Genomic DNA, 19,827 nt, shown 5'->3' on the forward strand with positions numbered 1-19,827 from the left:
AATTTAATGTCGATAACTGCAGCTAATTTCTTAAACCTGTATTTTATTACATAAATGAACGGCGCTTTCATCTTCCTGGATCAATTTTAAAACATAAATTCCAAAATTTAGTTTAATTCTAACGCATCCTACAAGGTTTGTCGATAATAATACACAAGATAAATATAATATCGGTAGTACCGTGTCCCAGTCGGTAAATAAGTATTCTCATATGGCAACACTTTTTACCCTCATTTATCGACTATCTCACATGGACCGCTTCTCAATAAAGCTGGCCATCTCTTTTTCTCAGTTCTGCCATACGACGACTTAGTACTTTTTAATTCTAGATTCTTTTTGAGAACACTAACAAGTATTTTTTAAGAAAATATTAATTATTTTAGTTGAAAACTTTTTATACATATTTTTCTAATGAAAAACGAATAATAAACATCAGCACAAGTAGGCGCGTGTGTAATTAAACAAAGTTTGTGTAAGTTTTCAAGTGGGGATTGATTGGTGAAGAAAAAATAATTTTCTTTGATGTGTGTATGCGTATGTGTGTGTTTCTACAACTTACAACTGTGCCTGCCAGCCTGCCTGTCCATACAACAAAGTATCTTTTCCCATTTGTAAGATGGGATCTTTTTTGTATTCTGCCAAATATTATATTTTGTTAATTGATATGGAGATGTGATCCATTTGTGTGTATCGTAATTAATTGATGTTGTTCAGTTTGTGTGAGAGTGTGTAGCGCCGCCAATAAAACCTTAAGTTTTTTGTGTTTGTGGCCAATAATTGGTTTCTTATTTCATTGTGTGGAAAGAATTTTTTACTTGTAAATGATGAAATTGGATACTTGTGTGCAGAGCAGGTAAAAAAGACAAAAGATTATCGGAGCCAAATGTGTTACAAAATTTGCCAATGATTCATTATTAAAATAAATGAAAGAAAGAATAAAAACTGAAATTAAATTCATATCAGTAAACCGCTCCCAATATGAATTTCGCATTATTTGCTTATAAACAATTTCAATATTGATAATTATACATGCAGATGTAAACAAACCTGCTAGTGAGAAGAGTACAAAGTCATAATAGAAAAATGAACGGACAAACGCTGTCAATTGTTATAAGTGATATAAACCTGTTATAACTTGCAAACAAACGAAAAAAGCTATTGCTAGAAGCAATACAATACATATTTAAATTTTTCTTAACAAAAAAATTAATTTTATTTATTACTCCAATAAAAAAAAAGTAAATGTAAATAAAACTTTTGCCGGCGTCAATAACATAACATCAGCCAACAAAGTCTCTCTTCTCTCCCACAGTGGTTACTTCATTTTCTAATAGGTTACTTATTCGGTTACTCTCATCTCTCTCACTATCCCCCTTTACGCTAAGGCAAACACACACGCACACACTCTCTGGTCGTTTAGAGAACAAGTTACACACACAAAGTGAGAAGGAAACAATTCGTGGTGCAAATAAGAGAAATATTTTTTAATTTATATTAATAAAAAACAAAACAATAGTATTAACAACAATTCAATTCGGCAAATACACACAAACATAAACAAAATGCACAGCGATAAATACAAGTGGTAATTGAAAGTGTGTGCAAAGAATTTGCTCCTGTAAAAAGTTGTTCAATGTTCTCGTTTGTGGTGCTCGCAGTCAGTCAGTTCAATTTATGTGTACATATTTTATTTTTAGATGATGTGTGATGTGACTCCAAAAGAAGTTTGTCTGCATCCCCATCGACCAACATCATCATCAACATCAGCAACAACAAAAGCAGCAGCAGCAGCATCATCGTAAGCTTTGGATTCGACATCGCAACATACAACATAACATGATGGTGGCCGTCCATCCCAATGTGTCACATTTGAATAACACAAATACACACTTCGGCAGCAGGAAGAATTCATCTTCACCAGTAGCAGCAGCGTCCGTCAAGAACGAACACAATGCCATCAAAAGACATCATCGCAAGCGAAAACGAAAATCGCTTCCCATCCGTTTATTACTCTATGCCGTTTGCCTGCTGTGCCTGAGGCCATTCCAGCATGCAATTGGGGTGGTGGGTGCAGCTAGCCCCTCATCATCTGCATCGACATCAGCTTTGTCGAAGAGCTCAAACTCGAATACAACAAATACTCAACAAAATCAACAACAGTATTCTCATGCGGATATTGTGGCGCAGTTCACATTGCCGCAAGCAACAACGAATAATTTTCATTCAATGACCCAGTCTCCAACGGCAGCCACCAACTTTAAGAATGCCACACTGGCTTCGACTCCGGCCACGAAGGGCGCCTCGAAGAATTACTTCACCCACTTGGCCTACGATACAAAGCAGAATGTCTTCTATGCCGGAGCCACAAATAAAATTCTCCAACTCAATGAAAATCTGAGGGTTCTCAAGCAGGCCGTCACCGGCCCTCAGCGTGACTCTCCCCAGTGCCACGCCAGTGGTTGTTCAGAAGACGTTGAGACGTCATTGGTGAATAATCATAACAAAATACTTATTGTCAGTTACGCCCAAGGCGGTATATTGATTGCCTGTGGCAGTGTAAGACAAGGAGCCTGTGATATTTACAATTTAAATCATTTCCCCAACAATCCACGATTCATCGATATTCCCCTGGCAGCCAATGATGAATTTGCCTCCACATACGCCTTCATAGGTCCCTCAGAATACTCCTGGAAGAAGGAGGACATTTTGTATGTTGGCACCACGTTCACCAATGTAGGTGACTATCGGCACGATGTGCCAGCCATTTCGTCGCGACGACTGGCCGATTTGAACTACGCCGAATTCGAGATAAAACAGTCGATCATCAACATAGAAGTCAAGTATCGGGATCACTTTTTGGTCAATTATATTTATGGGTTCAACTCATCGGAGTATGTTTATTTTGCCATTGTACAGAAGCGCTCACACCTGGCGGAGGAGGCGGGATATGTGACGCGTTTGGCACGCATTTGTATAACAGACTCCAACTACGACAGCTACACAGAAATAACCATCCAATGTTTGGCTACACAGGACAATGAGGATTACAATATTCTACGGGATGCCAAGATAACGGCGGCTGGACAGAAATTGGCCCAGCAGATGGGCATCAAACGCGGTGATCACGTTTTAGTGGCTGCATTCTCACCCTCAAAAGACATAACAAATCAGCCTGATGACAGATCAGCATTGTGCATTTATAGTTTAAAGGAAATCGAGGAAGCATTTAATGAAAACATCCACCTCTGCTTTAATGGTACTGTTAAGGATCGAAATCTGGGCTACATCTCGGGTACCATAGACGATGGGCGATGCCCAAGAGCTTCGGGCAATGTATACAGTTTTTGCAACGTTGGGCTAAAGATAAGCGGTGTTGCACCCATAGCTGCTCATGCCCTATTCCATTTCGACAATGTCTCCGTAACATCTGTATCGACAACCACAACAGGTCCCCATTCTTTGGCATTTTTGGGTACAGAAGACGGCTCAATAAAGAAGGTATTACTGTCGGGAAACCATCCCGGAGAATATGATGAAATTATGGTGGATCCTGGCAATCGTATCTTACAAGATACCATACTCTCGCCCAACAAGGATTTCATCTATGTCTTGTCCAAGAATAAGGTGACAAAAATGCGCATGGAGCACTGTTCACAGTACACAAATTGTACATCTTGTTTAGAGTCGAGAGATCCATTCTGTGGTTGGTGTTCTTTGGAAAAACATTGTACGGTGAGGTCGACTTGTCAGAAGGATACCTCCGCAGAACGTTGGCTCTCCCTGGGTAGTGGGCAGCAATGCATAGACTTTGAGTCCATATTGCCAGACAAAATACCAATAACGGAGGTAATTCAGGTCCAGTTGGTGATCCGAACTCTGCCAGAACACTACAGTGGTAAATACCGATGTGTTTTCGGTAATTCTACACCCATTGATGCCGAGGTATTGGAGAATGGCTTGGCTTGTATGACACCGCCACCAGAAGAACGCCCATTAATACCTCCAAACATGGATCATGTCTCAGTGCCATTGTCAGTGCGAAGCTCGGAGACAAATAAAGATTTCGTTTCCAGGTCATTCACCTTTTTCGATTGTACGCGCCACAACACCTGCCAGACTTGCGTCCATAGTCCGTGGGATTGTAATTGGTGCATCTATGACAACAAGTGCATGCACAAAATGCAGAAGTGTCGCAGTCTAGAAAAGGTTATAACCAGGGAGAACGAATGTCCCCACATGCGTCGTCTGCGAGAACCGATCCTGCTGCCGGTAAAAGTACCCAAGGAAATACGTTTTGAAATCGAGAACTTGCCCAAGCCGAAGAATGCCGCCTTTGGCTTCCTGTGCACAGTACAAATAGAGGCGGCCCAGATGATGTTGCCGGCACGCATTGAATCCAATCGGATTGTGGTGTGCGAGAAGACGCCCTACTTCTATGAGGCCAACACAATCGAATATCAAGCCCGAGTTGATATCACCTGGAACAGACAACATTACATAGATACTGCCTATGTAACGCTCTACAAATGTGATGTACTGGGTTCACATCGGGAACACGCCGACTGCAGCTTGTGCGTGACCAGAGATCCCAAATATCAGTGTACCTGGTGTGGTAATACCTGTGCCTACAATGAGACCTGTCCCCCATCCTCGCTAGACCATGATTCCAGTTCATCGGCCACCTCGACATTATCGTCTCTCCTGACCTCACCCAGTCATGGTTTGGGCTATCACAAGTTCACAGATTGTCCAAAACCACGAATCGACATGATCAAGCCTTTGTTTGGACCCATAGAGGGCGGAACACTCATCACAATAGAAGGCAGTAATTTGGGTATACGAGAAGAAGATGTCAGAGGCAAAATATCCATAGGATCTGTCCCCTGTGAGTTGGTCAATTATGAAATCTCCGTTAAAATTGAGTGCCGCACAGGAGCGGTAAGCCATGAATTGACGGCGCCGGTGAAGGTATTCAACGAAGCCGGGTTCACCGAATCAAGTGTGCAGTTCCAATTCAAAGATATACAGTTGACAGGCTTGACGCCGACCAGAGGCCCCAAGTCTGGTGGCACGCAGATTTCCCTTATTGGAAAGTATTTGAACATAGGCTCGAATATAAAGGCTTACTTGGATGAGTATGAATGTCATATTAACATTACACAAGTGTCCTCGTCCCGCCTAACTTGCATTACCTCCGAAGCGACACAACCAGAACCCATACGCATGTTACGTCTCATTGTTGATGGGGCAAATCGAACCTATACTTGCCAGAATCCACCTCACCACCAGCAACAGCCACAAAGGCAACCATTTAGTTCGGTGTACGATTCATTCCACAACAACTACAATTATTTATTGCCCTCATTGACCAGGCCCTGTTCCATCTTTAATTACACTCAGGATCCAACTATTATGGAGATAAAGCCACTGATTAGCTTCGCTGGTGGCGGCCGTCTTCTAACCGTCCACGGCATGTATTTGGATTCCATACAGAAGCCGGAACTGGAGGTTTACTATGAAAATGAACGACTAAACAAAACATCCTGTGTGGTAATAAACTCCAGTCAAATGGAATGTCCCTCGCCGGCTGTGTCCAAACAATTTCTTGAGTACAAACTTATGCTGGAGCAGCAAAGAGACCAAGACTACAATCAGGCCCCAGCAGCTGCATCGTCCACATCAACAGGATATCATTTGATACGAAAACGAAACAACTATCCGTTTGGCAGCGATACTTCAGACATCTACAGCACCATTAGCACCAACAGTCGTTATCACGAAAGTAAACTGTATCAAGCGCAGGATGTTGCCGCGTTCGTCAAGATAAGAGAGACGCAGCTAAATCTGCAGTTGGGTTTCAACATGGATAATGTGCAGTGTGTTCGCGATCTGAGTAAATATTTCCCCAGTTTACGTAGCACCATTGTTTACTTCCAAGATCCCAAGTACCATGCATTCCCCGATAATTTGAAGCTCTACAAAGGCGATACATTGGTGATCGAAGGAGAGTTGCTGAATATTGCAGCCGATGAATCGGATGTGAATGTCACCATAGGCACCGCCCAATGCAACATAACCAGTCTGACAATGACGCAGCTGCTGTGTACGCCACCAGAGAAACAACCTGCCGGCACTGATGAGAACAATGTGGCTCAATCCAATGACTTGCCATTGGTGGTGGTGACCGTCGGACGCAACCTACGCTTTGTCATAGGACACATCAAATACGATATACTTAAGCCCTTTACCTTTTCGCATGCCATGTGGGTGATCATCTTCACCATTCTAATTGTACTTATTTTGCTGATCGCAGCCTTCTTTATATACCGTCGTAAATCCACTCAGGCCGAGCGGGAGTATAAACGCATACAAATCCAAATGATAACGCTGGAGAGCAATGTACGCTCCGAATGCAAGCAGGCATTTGCTGAACTGCAAACTGATATGAGCGACCTCACTGCCGATCTGGAGACCACCGGTATACCCACTCTGGATCACGTCAATTACATTATGAAGGTCTTCTTCCCCGGTGTCACCGATCATCCGATACTCAACTCGCCCAAAATGCGTATGAACAACTTCCATACGAACTATGACACTGCCATGATTCAATTCGAACAACTGATTAGCAATAAGTATTTTGTACTGACCTTCATCGAGACACTGGAAGCCCAGAAGTCGTTCAACATACGCGATAAGGTGAACGTGGCCTCGTTGCTGATGATTGTGTTGATGAACAAAATGGAATATGCCACGGAAATCCTTAAATGTCTGCTGCTACGGCTGGTGGACAAGTCGGTGTGCAACAAATATCCCCAACTGATGTTGCGCCGCACCGAGAGTGTGGTGGAGAAGATGCTTACCAACTTTATGGCCATTTGCATGTATGACTACTTGAAGGAATACGCCGGCTCGAGTCTCTTCTTGCTCTTCAAGGCCATAAAACATCAAATCGAAAAAGGTCTGGTGGATGCCATCACACATGATGCCCGTTATTCGCTGTCCAAGGAGAAGCTGCTGCACGAACAAATACCACACAATGTGGTGGTACTTAACATCATTCAGGATGATTTGGACGAGAAGGTGCAATGCAAGGTACTCGACTGGGACACAATAACCCAGGTGAAATCGAAAATCTTGGATGCCCTCTTCAAAAATACACCCTTCTCGATGAGACCCTCCGTGCACGAGGTGGATTTGGAATGGCGTCATGGCCGTGATGGCCACCTGATATTGCAAGATGAAGACCTAACAACGAAAACCATTAATGGCTGGAAGCGGTTGAACACCCTGGCGCACTATGGCGTCAAAGAATCGGCCGTGATGAGTTTAGTGGCTCGCCAAAATGATTGCAACAACATGGCCTATGGCAAACAGTATCAGCCGCCCTACAACAATTTCTACTTCATCAACAATTCACAGTCCCACATTATCATGAACAATGATATTGAGTCGGGCCTTCAACAGCCGCGCGTCTATCACTTAGTTAAGCCCCTGCTGCCCGATCATTATATGAATATCAAAAACTCCGCCATATCGGGTGGCAATGGCTCGGCCAATGGAGAGCCCATACACAAGACAATACCCGAGGTCTATTTGACCCGTCTGTTGGCAGCTAAAGGCACAGTACAAAAGTTTGTGGACGATTTCTTTGCCACCATTCTGACAGTTAACGAAGAACTGCCGCCGGCAGTGAAGTGGTTATTCGATTTGCTGGATGAGGCGGCGCGCCGTCACGACATCTACGATCCGGACATTGTGCATGCCTGGAAATCGAATAGTCTGCCATTGCGGTTTTGGGTTAATTTCATCAAAAACCCCGATTTCATATTCGATGTAAATAAAACCGTAACCGTAGATGCGAGTCTCAGCGGCATTGCGCAGGCCTTTATGGATGCCTGCTCCACCACGGAACATCGTCTGGGCAAGGATTCACCCTCCAATAAATTATTATTTGCTAAGGATATACCACAGTATCGGAAAATGGTCAAGCAGTTTTACAGCGACGTGGCTCGCCTGCCGCAAATCAGCGACATGGAAATGAGCGCCGCCATGCATCATCTGTCCATACAGCAGAACGATGAGTTTGACACCATAGCGGCGCTCAAGGAACTGTACATATACGTTACCAAATATAATGAACAGATAACGGATGCCTTAGAAAATGATATTAATTGTAAGAAAATGTATCTGGCCCACAAACTGAAGAATGTTGCATTTACCCTGGATGGTGATGAGACATCAGCTTGCTGACACTCGCTGGAGGATACGGACTTGATATTAAATAAATTATGGAATGTAAGTTCATGGAGAATGCAATTGATATTTTAAATATGGAGTAATCATTTTTGTATTTTAGGTGATGTGACTTTCCAAAATCCCAAGCATTTGATGTTCAATGTATGCAATGGATGGGAGAACCGGAAGAAGGGAAAAACATAATAATGTATGAGAAGAAGGAGCAAGGAGCAGGAGTATAGTGCGAGTCAGCATGAATTTTACAAAATGAATCTTAAAACAAAAATGAAAAAAGTCGAAGTTGAATAAGATTAAGAGAAAGAAACACACAAAACAAAACAAAAAACAATTGAAACATAAAACAAGCCATTATGTATTTACAGTAGTCGACTTCCTATGAATATTTTAGGAAATACACAACAACAACAAAAAAACACACACACAAACAAACACAAAAACAAAATTACATTTATTTTTTCAGTTCGCCAAACTTATAGACTGCATAAAATGACTTTTCAAATAAAAATGTATTTGTGCAATTGATTTTTGGTATGATTACTGCTGCCGATGGTGTTTCTTTATGTGGAAGATGGACGGTAGAGTATTGAAGAACAACTTGGGGAATATTTCAAATAATTAAATACATTTTTATGAATGTTGGAAAACAAGTAAATGCTAACACGGTTCTAAGTATTGGATATTTTGCAAGAATTGCTAAACTGTAGGAATTTTATGTGCGACAAAAGTCAAGGTAAGGTATTAAGTATTTACATAAATGCCTTTAAAGTCTTATGAACATATTAACTTTTTCTGTTTTCCATTAGAGAGAAATCCCTTGCATGGAGTTTATCCATAGAGAATGCTACTTTTCATTTCTACCTTTTTTTGTTTTAATATTTACAAGTCAAGTAACTCGTGGCAATGAACTGCACGGCATAATGGACTCCAACGGATTTCACCCCCACCTACTCCTCCTCCATTTGTCATATTTATTTTCCCCTATTTTTGTGAGAAATATTTACACACATAACCCTAGACAACAATGACACACAGAAGTGAATATCCCCACAGAAGTTATGTAATAAAACACGAGGGTGTTTTTGTCACAACTAGACACGTGACATATGCATATGGCTCGAACATGGCAAAGGAGCATACGTAAATGTATATTGTGTATGTTTCATATGCCTAAGGCGATTATATATTTTTTTCGTTTCTTGCAATGAAACCTACTCCGGTCTAAGATTCCTTTATTGGTGTGGGAGATGAAAGGGATACCTTTACATGTGTGTAATATGTTTTAACATATGTACGTAGGATACTCTCCTTGTAATTGTAAAATATTAGAGTGGTTTCCTGTGGGAAGAAACCCTGGAAACATTCTCCAGTTCCAAATGAAAGGGTCCAATGACTAAGACCCTAAAAAGGATTACTCCCAAAAGTTTGTTTCTTAGAAGTAGTTTGGAATTATGTTACTATGGGACATTGTAGACCGGATGAAGAACTAAGAAACCTTAGGTTAAGGGTAATCATTTATGAACTACATACTGTAAATAATTAGTCTTAATCAGTCTTAATCTTAATTAAGATTCTTGGTGCGTTGATAGTAATAAACAAAGGTTATTTTTATAAAAAACAACAATATGGGAGCCTGACAATTTTGCAACAACAAAATACTACGGAATCCCGAACAAACATGCCAACACTGGTATGGAAAAATTATTTAATAAACGCTATGGAAAATTTGAATTGGTGCCGACGGCATTGTGGGGGAGTTGCCGAAAACCCAACAGGTATTTATAATTCTTATTAATAGATCAGACAATTTATGACTTATTTTTGTCTTATATTTTTTTAGTTTCTAGGCTAACAGCAACTTTGAATCACAGTTTATGATTTGGATTACAAAAATACATCTGTTTTTCTCTGTTAATCTGTCTACAATATAATGGAAACATTTTCCTCGCCTAATGAAAATTAAAGTCCAGCAGAGAAATTTATTTTATCCACGTCTAGCAAAAAGATAAATTTGAATTATTATTTCATTATTCTCTTTATTATATATTCATCATGATTTGCTTGCTTATTATTTATAATTATCATCACACATAAACTAAATAACTTGAGGCACCCCGGCGACGGGCTTAAGATATGCTTATATTCACGCATCTACACAATCACCAGGTTGGTGTATATTGGCCCCCCAATGTAATGTGGAACAGCAATACTAACAACTGTGATTTTATGTAGATATAAATGCTTGCTGGCATATTTCTCAGAGGCATAAATGACGGAGGCACAAAATCCTACAACTCATTTGTAAAAAAAAACAAGTAGATTACATACGACCGGCAAATGAATGTGGAAGAAGAATCCATCGCAGTCATTTTTATTGTGTGTGTGTGTGCGGACAAACGGCCTCAACAACTGAGATATCATTATGGGAGGGAATGAAAACACATCAAGAGGAGAATAATATAGAATGTAGATTGCTTTGGCAGCAAGCAACAAAATCCGAGGCAACGACACCTTACTAATGGTGGCACATGAAGAGGAGGCAAACAATACCAATTTCTAAAGGATCTCAGCTGTTGGAATGTTTGGGCGATACATTTACATACATGAATGCGTGTATGTATGTTTCTATGGGATGGTATTTAAAGCAAGAAAATTGCGACAAACAGCAAATGTGATTTCCTTTAAGCGGCATCTCTAAGAAGTGTGGAGAGTTAACAGATATGTAACACGGATTCAAAATAAATTGGGTCTGAATTTTACAGACCAAAATTATTTACAGAATATTAGCGTTAAAAAGACGTGATATCAGATCAGAAGTAGCAGATTCTCTATATAACAAAATGTTCGCTTGTAGAGAATTTCCAATCATTAAATTGCCCGGTTATGAATGAACAAAGATAAGTCACAAAACAAATAAAAATAAGGAGATGAGGGAGGGTAGGCAGTAAGAACAGAAGTTGATAAAGACACCTTGTTGACCTCTTACAAAGCGATAGGCCGGTCTACGTTAAACTATGTGGTCCGCCAACGTAAGAAAAGACCTTTATAATTTTGAGATAGGGGCACGGAGATATCAGTAAGAGGCTCTAGATCAACAGGCCTCTCAAGCAGAACTGAATATAATACACTCTGATGCGGTTACAGCAATTATAGCAGAATACTAGTAATTATGAAGTTTGGATGGCCTCTATTCATAATGGTCTTGAATTGACAGCAATGCGTAGAACACCTGGCGAGCCTGTGGCACAGGTCCCCATGGCGCGCTGAACCTCTGAACTACCCAGCCAAACCTAGTCACCTAACTCCTGTATCGCTATGGACCCAAACAACACAGGTTGCTTCCTTTTTGTACTTGGAGGTAGAAGCACAGCCAGATTATAGAAGATACATAGTCAGAACGAACACAGCAGTACGAACTGCTAAAACAAAATAGCCTGTGGATCATCCGTTATTGAATGGAAGTTGTGCTGCTATACAAAGACTCCAAATTTATTAACTTTAACAAGTAAAAAGCAGTAAGTTCGGTCGGGAAGAACTTTGAATAACCTCCACCAATTTAAAATTTTTTTAAAAAAATAAGATCCGTTAAAAATTCTGTAAAATGTTAAAAATACCGAATATAGCCGTTCTATTGGGGTCTATACGAAGACCTGGACCTGCATAGACAATTTTTGTCATAAGCCATTGCAATATTTATGTCCGAAACTTAAAAAAAATCCGGTGAATATTTTAGATAAAATCGTCAAAGGGAGGTACTGATATATGGGGCCTATACGAAGATCTGGACCTGCATACGCAATTTTTTGTCATAGGCACACATTACGAATTCTAAATACGAAATTTGAAACAACTCCGGTGAATAATGTTCCTTAAATGGCAAAATATCGAATATCGGGGTTACCGTTATATATGTGCTATAAGTTATCGTGGACCTATAAAGCCATAGAGTGCTTAGAAAGAGCAAAATGCGGAATAGAAGAAGGTGCTGTTACATGGGGGCTATACGATATCGTGGACCGATACAGCCGATCTTTGAACTTAACCTTGACAGATCTGTGGAAAATTTTAGCTTCCTATATGTATTCGTTTTGACTGACGGATAGGGCTAAATCGTCTTAGAATTTTACCCTGACCAAGAATATATACTTTGTAATTTTTAAAATTATTATTACGATGAGTTACAAACGGAATGATGAACCTGATATACCCTTCATACTATGTATGGTGGAGGGTATAAAAAATAATATAAGTAAAAATGACGATATTTTTAATTTACTTTTTTTAATTTCATTTCAATATTTATTCTCCTTTAAAATTTCCTTGCAAAACTTTAATTTCTATCATTAAGATTTAATCTATGACTAAGAAAATCAATGCTTCAATTACATCCTTGGCCTTGCTACGGATGTCAATACTTCAAATCTTCAACGAAATTGTTTGAGTGTTTGGAGGATAAAAGTATTTTTAAATGTCCTTAGCCTGTTGCCTGTCAATTGAATACGTGTGTGTGTGTGCATGTATGTGTGATGAGATTCCTTAAATTGGTTTCATTGCGAAATTATCCTTGATCATGACATGTTGCATATATACACACACACAAACACTTGTGTGAACTTTATAACACCACGGAAGTTTAGCAAGAAATGTATATCTTTTCTTCGATACTTAAATTGAAAATATTGCAACTTGCTTAACACAACGCAAGGAGGAACACACACACACACTCAAAGACATGTATATTCATAAACTTGGACCTGATATCCGGCTATGGCAATATTTTATTTTAGATTCCACACTCTCGCTTACTCACACACACTCACACACAGACAGACACACATAAATTCACTCTCTCATAAACAAACAATGAATTCCTTTTTCCTACGAACAAGGACACCGTTATTTTTTTATAACCGTTACCTTGCACTTGATAATTGAAAATTGTTCTACATACTTTACGACGACAACGACTTAGGACCAAGGTGAGGTGATAGTGGCAGAACGGGGCGGCGCGGTGTCGGCAGCAGCGAAGGAAGACGACGACGACGACGAGAATGATGGCTGTGTTACATTACAACACAGCAGAACTTTGCAGAACACAAAATAGCAAAAATTCCAACACTAATAATAATAAATTTCTTCCGATATGCGATTGTATGGCAGCAGGGTATGTGTAGATTTAAGGTCGCAAAAAAGCGGAACTTTTTTTTTGCCTTCTCCTTTATTTTGCATTTCGATTTAAAGTCTTTGGGGGTCTCGATTTTTACATGCCATGTAGAGGACAACCCTGGTGGAAGGAGATAGACTTCCGTCTCTGGCAAACAAAAAAAATATTTCAATACACTTGAGTCTTGTTCTGTTTCTACCCAGGATAAGGTAAAAACACTTGCTTTTTGGTATTACTGAGATAAGGTAACATTGGATATGGGAACCAAAAAAAAAAAAAAACAAGAAAGAACACAAAGAGATTGAATAGCTGATATAAACAAAATTTAAATACAATTTTTTGGCAAAGTAATTGCTTGGATAAGAGGTGAGCCGTTATTTTTTTCGACAAAGTGGAATGAAGGACTTCAGCGTAGGCTTTTTTGCAACGTTGGCTACTACGTTATTACAACGTTCATGTTTTTTTTGTTAAATGAGGAAATGAAATATTGATTTGATTATTAAATATTAAACACAAAAAAATATTAACTTTGAATTAAGGATTATTTTCCAGCTACACTCCAAAGAAGATACTTCTTCTGCAGATGTTTTGCACCTCTTTTTAGTTTTATTGTTGGTTACTCCTAAAAGTATGCCATGAAAACGTTTAAGGTAAATGCGAAAAAAATCTCTTTACATGTGACTCTCACAGAATGTGTAATCTAGCTTTTAGGCGATAGTTCTGTTCAAACAATATTTTTTTGGTGTATCTGGATACTTCCTTTAGGTTAGTTTATGATTACTTCGCATTGGTTCTACATTTAATTACAAAAATATAACATACTTTTAGGCACTCCCAACAATATTTTAAGTAAAAAATTAATTCATGAGATTACCTTCTTAATTCTACCAGGGGAATAATCATAGGATAGTAACAGGGTGAGATGAAAAAACTGCAACCAACTTCAGACTGCTGTCATTTCTAAGGCACTCGTCCGAAAGCTGGTAAAATTATTCCAGTGACAGCTCACTATATAGTTTACAAGCGTACAAAAGAATTTTGGTGAGAAATGGCTTGTGAGCTGAACATATCGCAATATTCCATTCGGCAAATAATAAAAAATGTGCTCGGGGTAAATTCCAAAAAGTGCAAGAACTTACTTCGCAACAGAAAGAAAATAGATTCAAAAGAGCTAAAGAGTTGTTTCGCTTGGCCGAAAGTGGGGAACAGCCGAATTTGGTTTTCTCCCACCTCCGATGAGAAAACATTCGTTGTCCAGCAGTTTGTAAACAAACAAAATGATCGTGTTTACTTGCCAAAGAGGTCAGCTGAAAATGTGTACCTTCGGTTGGCCACCAGAACTCAAACGCCTGCCATGGTGATGGTGTGGTCCGCCATAACAACCGATGGTCACTTTCCGCTCGTATTAATCGACCGTGGCATCAGAATATATGCTGAATGTTATCGCGAAAGTATTCTGGAGGGTGTATTAAGGCTTTGGGCACGCAAACATTTTGGCCGCAGAGCTTGGACATTCCAACATGACTCAGCACCATCGCACTCAGCACGCGCCACCCAAGAATGGTTACAAAATGAGGTTCCCCGCTTCATTTCCAGCATACAATGGCCACCAAAATCCCCGGATACCAATCCGTTGGACTATTGTGTCTGGAGTAATTTTGGAAAGCAAGGTTGGCACTAAGAAATACCAAAGTGTCGATCACCTCAAGCAAGCGCTTCGCCGGGAATGGGCCAAAATACCACAGAGCAATATTCGGCCAGCGTCTGACGGTTTCATTGGCCGTTTAAAGGCCATAAATCGTGCCAAAGGTGTCCAATTCGAAAAAATCTAAACTTATTCTAAAATTTGATGCTATTTCCGACATTTTTGATTTTATTCAATAAAATTTAAAAAAAGGAAAAATTATGGCGTTTGACTTTGTTGCAGTTTTTTTATGTCACCCTGTACAATGCCACGAATTTTTGAATAAGCTTTTTACGATTTTTTAAAAAAAGTAGTGCTATTCAATAAATTCTGTCAAATGCTAGGTCTCAAGGCTGTATTACCTAATTTAGGTTAATTAAATAAATTAATAAAGTTAAAAATTTCTCCTGAAAACAAAATTTATTTATAAATGGAGGAATAGTAAATTCCTAAAAACTCCCACTTTTTTAAAGTTTATATATAAGTACGGTTGTAAGATTTAGAAGATTTTCCAAAAGAATTTTAGTTTAATTTAATTCTTTGGTCCCTCTTCTATTGAGCTCACGATCGCGTTACTGGGGTAAAAAAAAAATTGTCATAGGAGTTATTTTTTTTAAACACTCCTGGAGAAAATATCCCAGGCAAAAAACAAGGGAACTGATGAGGATTGGTGGCTCTTTACCAAACCTAGGTATTCCCTGCCTTACCTCCTGAAAAAGATTACCATCTTCCTCCAAAAAACAAAAAAAAAAAAACGTTGTTTTTATAAAAACAACAGTAATAGGATTAAGCCTGACTATATTGCAACAACAAAATACTACTGTATCCCGAACAAACATGTCAGCACTGTTCTTTTAATACTTTATGTTTAAATTTTGTCGAACCATCCTCAGGCTGGAAATACATAAAGAGCGTATTTGGCTGGCTTAAGTCATCGGCTGGCTTCTTCGGAAATGAACAAAGGAGCCTAGGCCCAAAATCGAACAAAGTCAACCTAAAACTCCTTTGTTCATCTACGAAGAAGCCAGCCAGTGACTTAAGCCTGCCAAATATGCTCTTTATGTATTTCCAGCCTAAGAGTATGCTTACCTTTCTTTATTGTTGAGAGAAATACAGTAAGGCTTCTACAACGACATCTATACCTCAGTTGATTGTCGTGTTAGAATTTAAGATGCCATCTTCCCAAGGTTTCAGTCTCGTATTACAGATTTCCTCTGAAAACTAGAAACTACAACTATCTATTCATTAATTTAAGAAGAAAAAATCGTCAAAAATCCCGCTTTTGAATTTTTTTTTCCATCCTAAAAGTGTACTCATTATTTTATTTCTAAAAAGACTACTCGTTATTTTGAAATCTAAATAAAGATGGCACTTCTTATATAAAATATAGTTCAGTACAAAGTATCTGCATTGCAGTTTATTGAACTTTCTGAGAAATCGATTCTTGTATAATTTCATGATGCCAGCTCCCCAGGAGTTCAGTTACGTATTATCTAAAGTTTTATATTTAGATTCATATGAATTTATTTCGAATCCATAAATAAAATCTATTCATAAATCAAAGAAGGGTATGTCCCTAAGGCTCCGTTTAAGGGATACCTAAATTCTGGTGAAAAACAATCTTCCCAAGTAACTTTTTTTTTGGAAATATTCCCTTTATTACAGCAAAAAATCAACAAAATCCCGGTAATATATTTTGGTAATAATTACAAAAATTTTTGGGAATAATTGTTGGACATTAAGAACACATCCTGTTTTGCCTTGGCCTCCTAGCTAGTGTCTTGATTACTTTTCCCCTCAAATAACCCAAAAGGGGACAAACTTAACGCAATTACAGCGAAACTAGCATTAAAATAAGCAGAATTACTTTGAAACCCCACACCTTGAAAGGCGAACGAACCCACAACGGAAATACATTTCTATGTTTGTGAAATTAGGGGGAAATCGAAATCAATTCTGGATAAGTGTGGAGTGGAATTCTAGGTAGATGTGAGAGTACTTGTGTTTGCCTAGTAATGATTCAATTGCAGTTCTAAGGACCAACAAAACTTCGTTCGGAGCAAACGGAATAAATACTTATGGCCATTACACAAGACCATAATTTTAATGAGCTTTTTTTTGCTGTCTCCAGGACGACGAGGAGTGGCTGCCTCCTTTGTGATTATTGTTATGACAAACACGTAGCTACGCTAAAGCCAACCAACACATGTTACCAATGACTGGCTGGCTACAACCAAAAAGCCAAACTGGAGATGGGGAAAAAATGAAAACATCTGTTTTCCCATTGGCCATGCATCTGCCCCTCAAAACAAAAAAAGAAGAAGGAAGAAATTCACAAGAAAAACACACATACATACGTACGTACACACACACCCATCCTCATATCAATGGTAATTTGATATTTGGGAGTCTGTGGCAGCCAGGACGACGATGTCGTGATGATGATGATGATGTGGATGACGATGTCCGAAAATAGCAAAGCAGGCAAGCAACAATTGCCAGTTGATGGTGGCTTTGCGTTGCCTTGCCTTGGCTTGCCATGATAGTGGCCATAAATCCATGAACCTAAACATTTTCATAAAACGTGCTTTCACTTGCTTCCAAGGCGCCTGCGGCATTAATGTGCAGCAACAGAGTGCAAATTGGGAGGGGTGTGGGTGGAGGGGGGTGTATTATAAAAGAATAGTGGCACATGTTAAGGCATTTGTTTTTTTTGTTGCTGCTGCAAACCAGGTATAAGGTTGAAGTTTTAATGCAATCACTTTAAACTGTTGAATTTTTAATCTGAGAAATTTTTATTGTTGTTGTTTATAGTGCAGTGATGATGAAGATGTCAGAGTTGCCGTTTTAGTTTAATACTTTATGCAAAACAAAAAAATTAACCTAGAACAATGATATAAAAAAAGATCAGATGTCAAATGTTAGAAGGTGACATTTTCAACTTCTTCCCTCAGCATTTTCAAAGCATACTTTTAGACGCTCTCACGAGTTTCTAAACTCAAAGTTCACGATTCTGCTTCTAAAGGCTAGAGCATATTTCATGTTAGATCCATATATAAATCGACTTTTTATATTCATATTTATTTATTCATTTTAAGCATACTTTTAGGCGCTTACACATTTTTCAACCTAAAAATACCCAATTTGGAGTATATTTGTGCTATATCTCCACACCGTATCTCATCGGATATTTTTAAAGATAGGTCGATGGGTACAAATATACAGGGAGAGACATATAGATGGATGGATAGATACCTACTAAGAACTACAAATTTCGGTTAATTATATTCAAAAATTTGGCGGGAATATTCAAAGTGCCTACAAGGGAAAGGTGGACAATCTGGCCCATTTATCTCTCCTAACCTAGACTATAGTTCAGTTGAATTTTCATTCCTGAAAAAAGAGCGTGGAAGCCGGACAAATCATTGGTAATGCTCTTTTTTTGTGAGAGATGGAGATCAGATATTCACACAAATTTAGCGCCATCTGTATTATATTTATTTCCACCTCAATCTTCGCCCTGTCCCTGAAAATGACAGGGTCTACAGGTAATGATTTGCCCGGCTTCCACGCTCTATTTTTCAGTTTTTTTGTGAAGAGATGGAGATCAGATATTCACACAAACTTAGCGCCATCTGTATTATATTTATTGTAAGTGTAATGGTCACGGTCTATACAGCTACTACTCTTGAGGCGCCCAAGTGTTATCAATCAAATCCAGGGATGTTAAGAAATACAGACCTTTTTTAAAAAGTGTTGGCAAGTTTGCAAAGTTCTGTTGAGTTTTACTGAGAGGAAAATCTCTTTATCATTTTCAATAGGAAAATCTCTTTATCTTCAAAGGTCTTTCGGTATTTAAAATAAAAACCCATTATCTTTCAAAGAGAAGACGTATTTGTCTTCGAAAAGAAGATCTATTGGTCTTCAAGGAGAAAATCTTCCCTTACGGAAGCCCAAAAGGTTGTCGTATAGAAGACCTAAAGTTCTACAGATCTTCTGTTGAATGACCAAGTGCTTTTCACTCAGAAGACCATAAGATCTTTCCATAGAAAGTCAGGAGATTATCTCATAAAAGACCTCCAGGTCTTCTATTAGATTAAGTCTTCGTTAACTGTAAGGAACACTCTTAGTCCCCAATGAGAAGTCAATTATGCCTTCAAAACGCTTGAATTCCCTGTTATTTTCACGGACAGCGCGAAGATGGAGAGATGTGAAGAGAAGCATATTCATACAGACTTAGCGCCATCTGTAGTGCATTTTGTGTACATGAGTGAGGCGCCCAAGTGTTTTTCAATAAAATCTAGGGATGTTAAGAAATACAGACCTGTCTTGAAAACTAATTGCAAGGTCGTTAATTTCTGTTGAGTTTTACTGATAGGACTTCTTCGTTTTCAATATGAGAATCTCTTTAACTTCAAAGAGAAGGCCTTTTGGTCTTTAAAGGGAAGACCTATTGGCATTCAAAGAGAAAATCTGTTTGTCTTTAAAGAGACGATCTATTGGTCTTCAAGGAGAAAACCTTTTCTTGTGGAAGCCCAAAAAGTTGTCGTATAGAAGACCTAAAGTTCTACAGATCTTCTGTTGAATGACCAAGTGCTTTTCACTCGGATGACCATAAGATTTTTCAATAGAAAATCAAGAGATCATCTCATAAAAGTCCTCCGGGTCTTCTATTAAATGAAGTCTTCGTCAAATGAAAGAAACACTCTTAGTCCTCAATGAG

At 38.9% G+C, this 19,827-nt stretch overlaps 1 protein-coding gene across 4 annotated transcripts; it reads left to right on the forward strand.

Moving 5' to 3' along the window:
- The first annotated feature begins 293 nt into the window (after positions 1-293).
- Positions 294-8,781, forward strand: LOC101893134 (plexin-B). 4 transcript variants are annotated; one of them, XM_011292951.3, is made up of 3 exons: positions 294-472; positions 1,698-8,298; positions 8,360-8,781. In XM_011292951.3, the coding sequence occupies exon 2, from the start codon at positions 1,837-1,839 to the stop codon at positions 8,251-8,253; it is 6,417 nt and encodes a 2,138-aa protein (XP_011291253.1). In that variant the 5' UTR covers positions 294-472; positions 1,698-1,836; the 3' UTR covers positions 8,254-8,298; positions 8,360-8,781. The 4 variants fall into 4 exon arrangements, with proteins under 4 accessions (XP_011291253.1, XP_011291256.1, XP_011291254.1 ...); XM_011292954.3 differs by lacking the exon at positions 294-472 and adding an exon at positions 1,408-1,595; XM_011292952.3 differs by lacking the exon at positions 294-472 and adding an exon at positions 1,408-1,585.
- Positions 8,782-19,827: the final 11,046 nt, after the last annotated feature.

The sequence above is a fragment of the Musca domestica genome, unplaced genomic scaffold (assembly GCF_030504385.1).
Source record: "Musca domestica strain aabys unplaced genomic scaffold, Musca_domestica.polishedcontigs.V.1.1 27, whole genome shotgun sequence".
Taxonomy (NCBI): domain Eukaryota; kingdom Metazoa; phylum Arthropoda; class Insecta; order Diptera; family Muscidae; genus Musca; species Musca domestica.

Bases quoted from the DNA above. Each gene is read 5' to 3' on its own strand.
- LOC101893134 (XM_011292951.3), top strand. From the start codon at position 1,837: ATGATGGTGGCCGTCCATCCCAATGTGTCACATTTGAATAACACAAAT.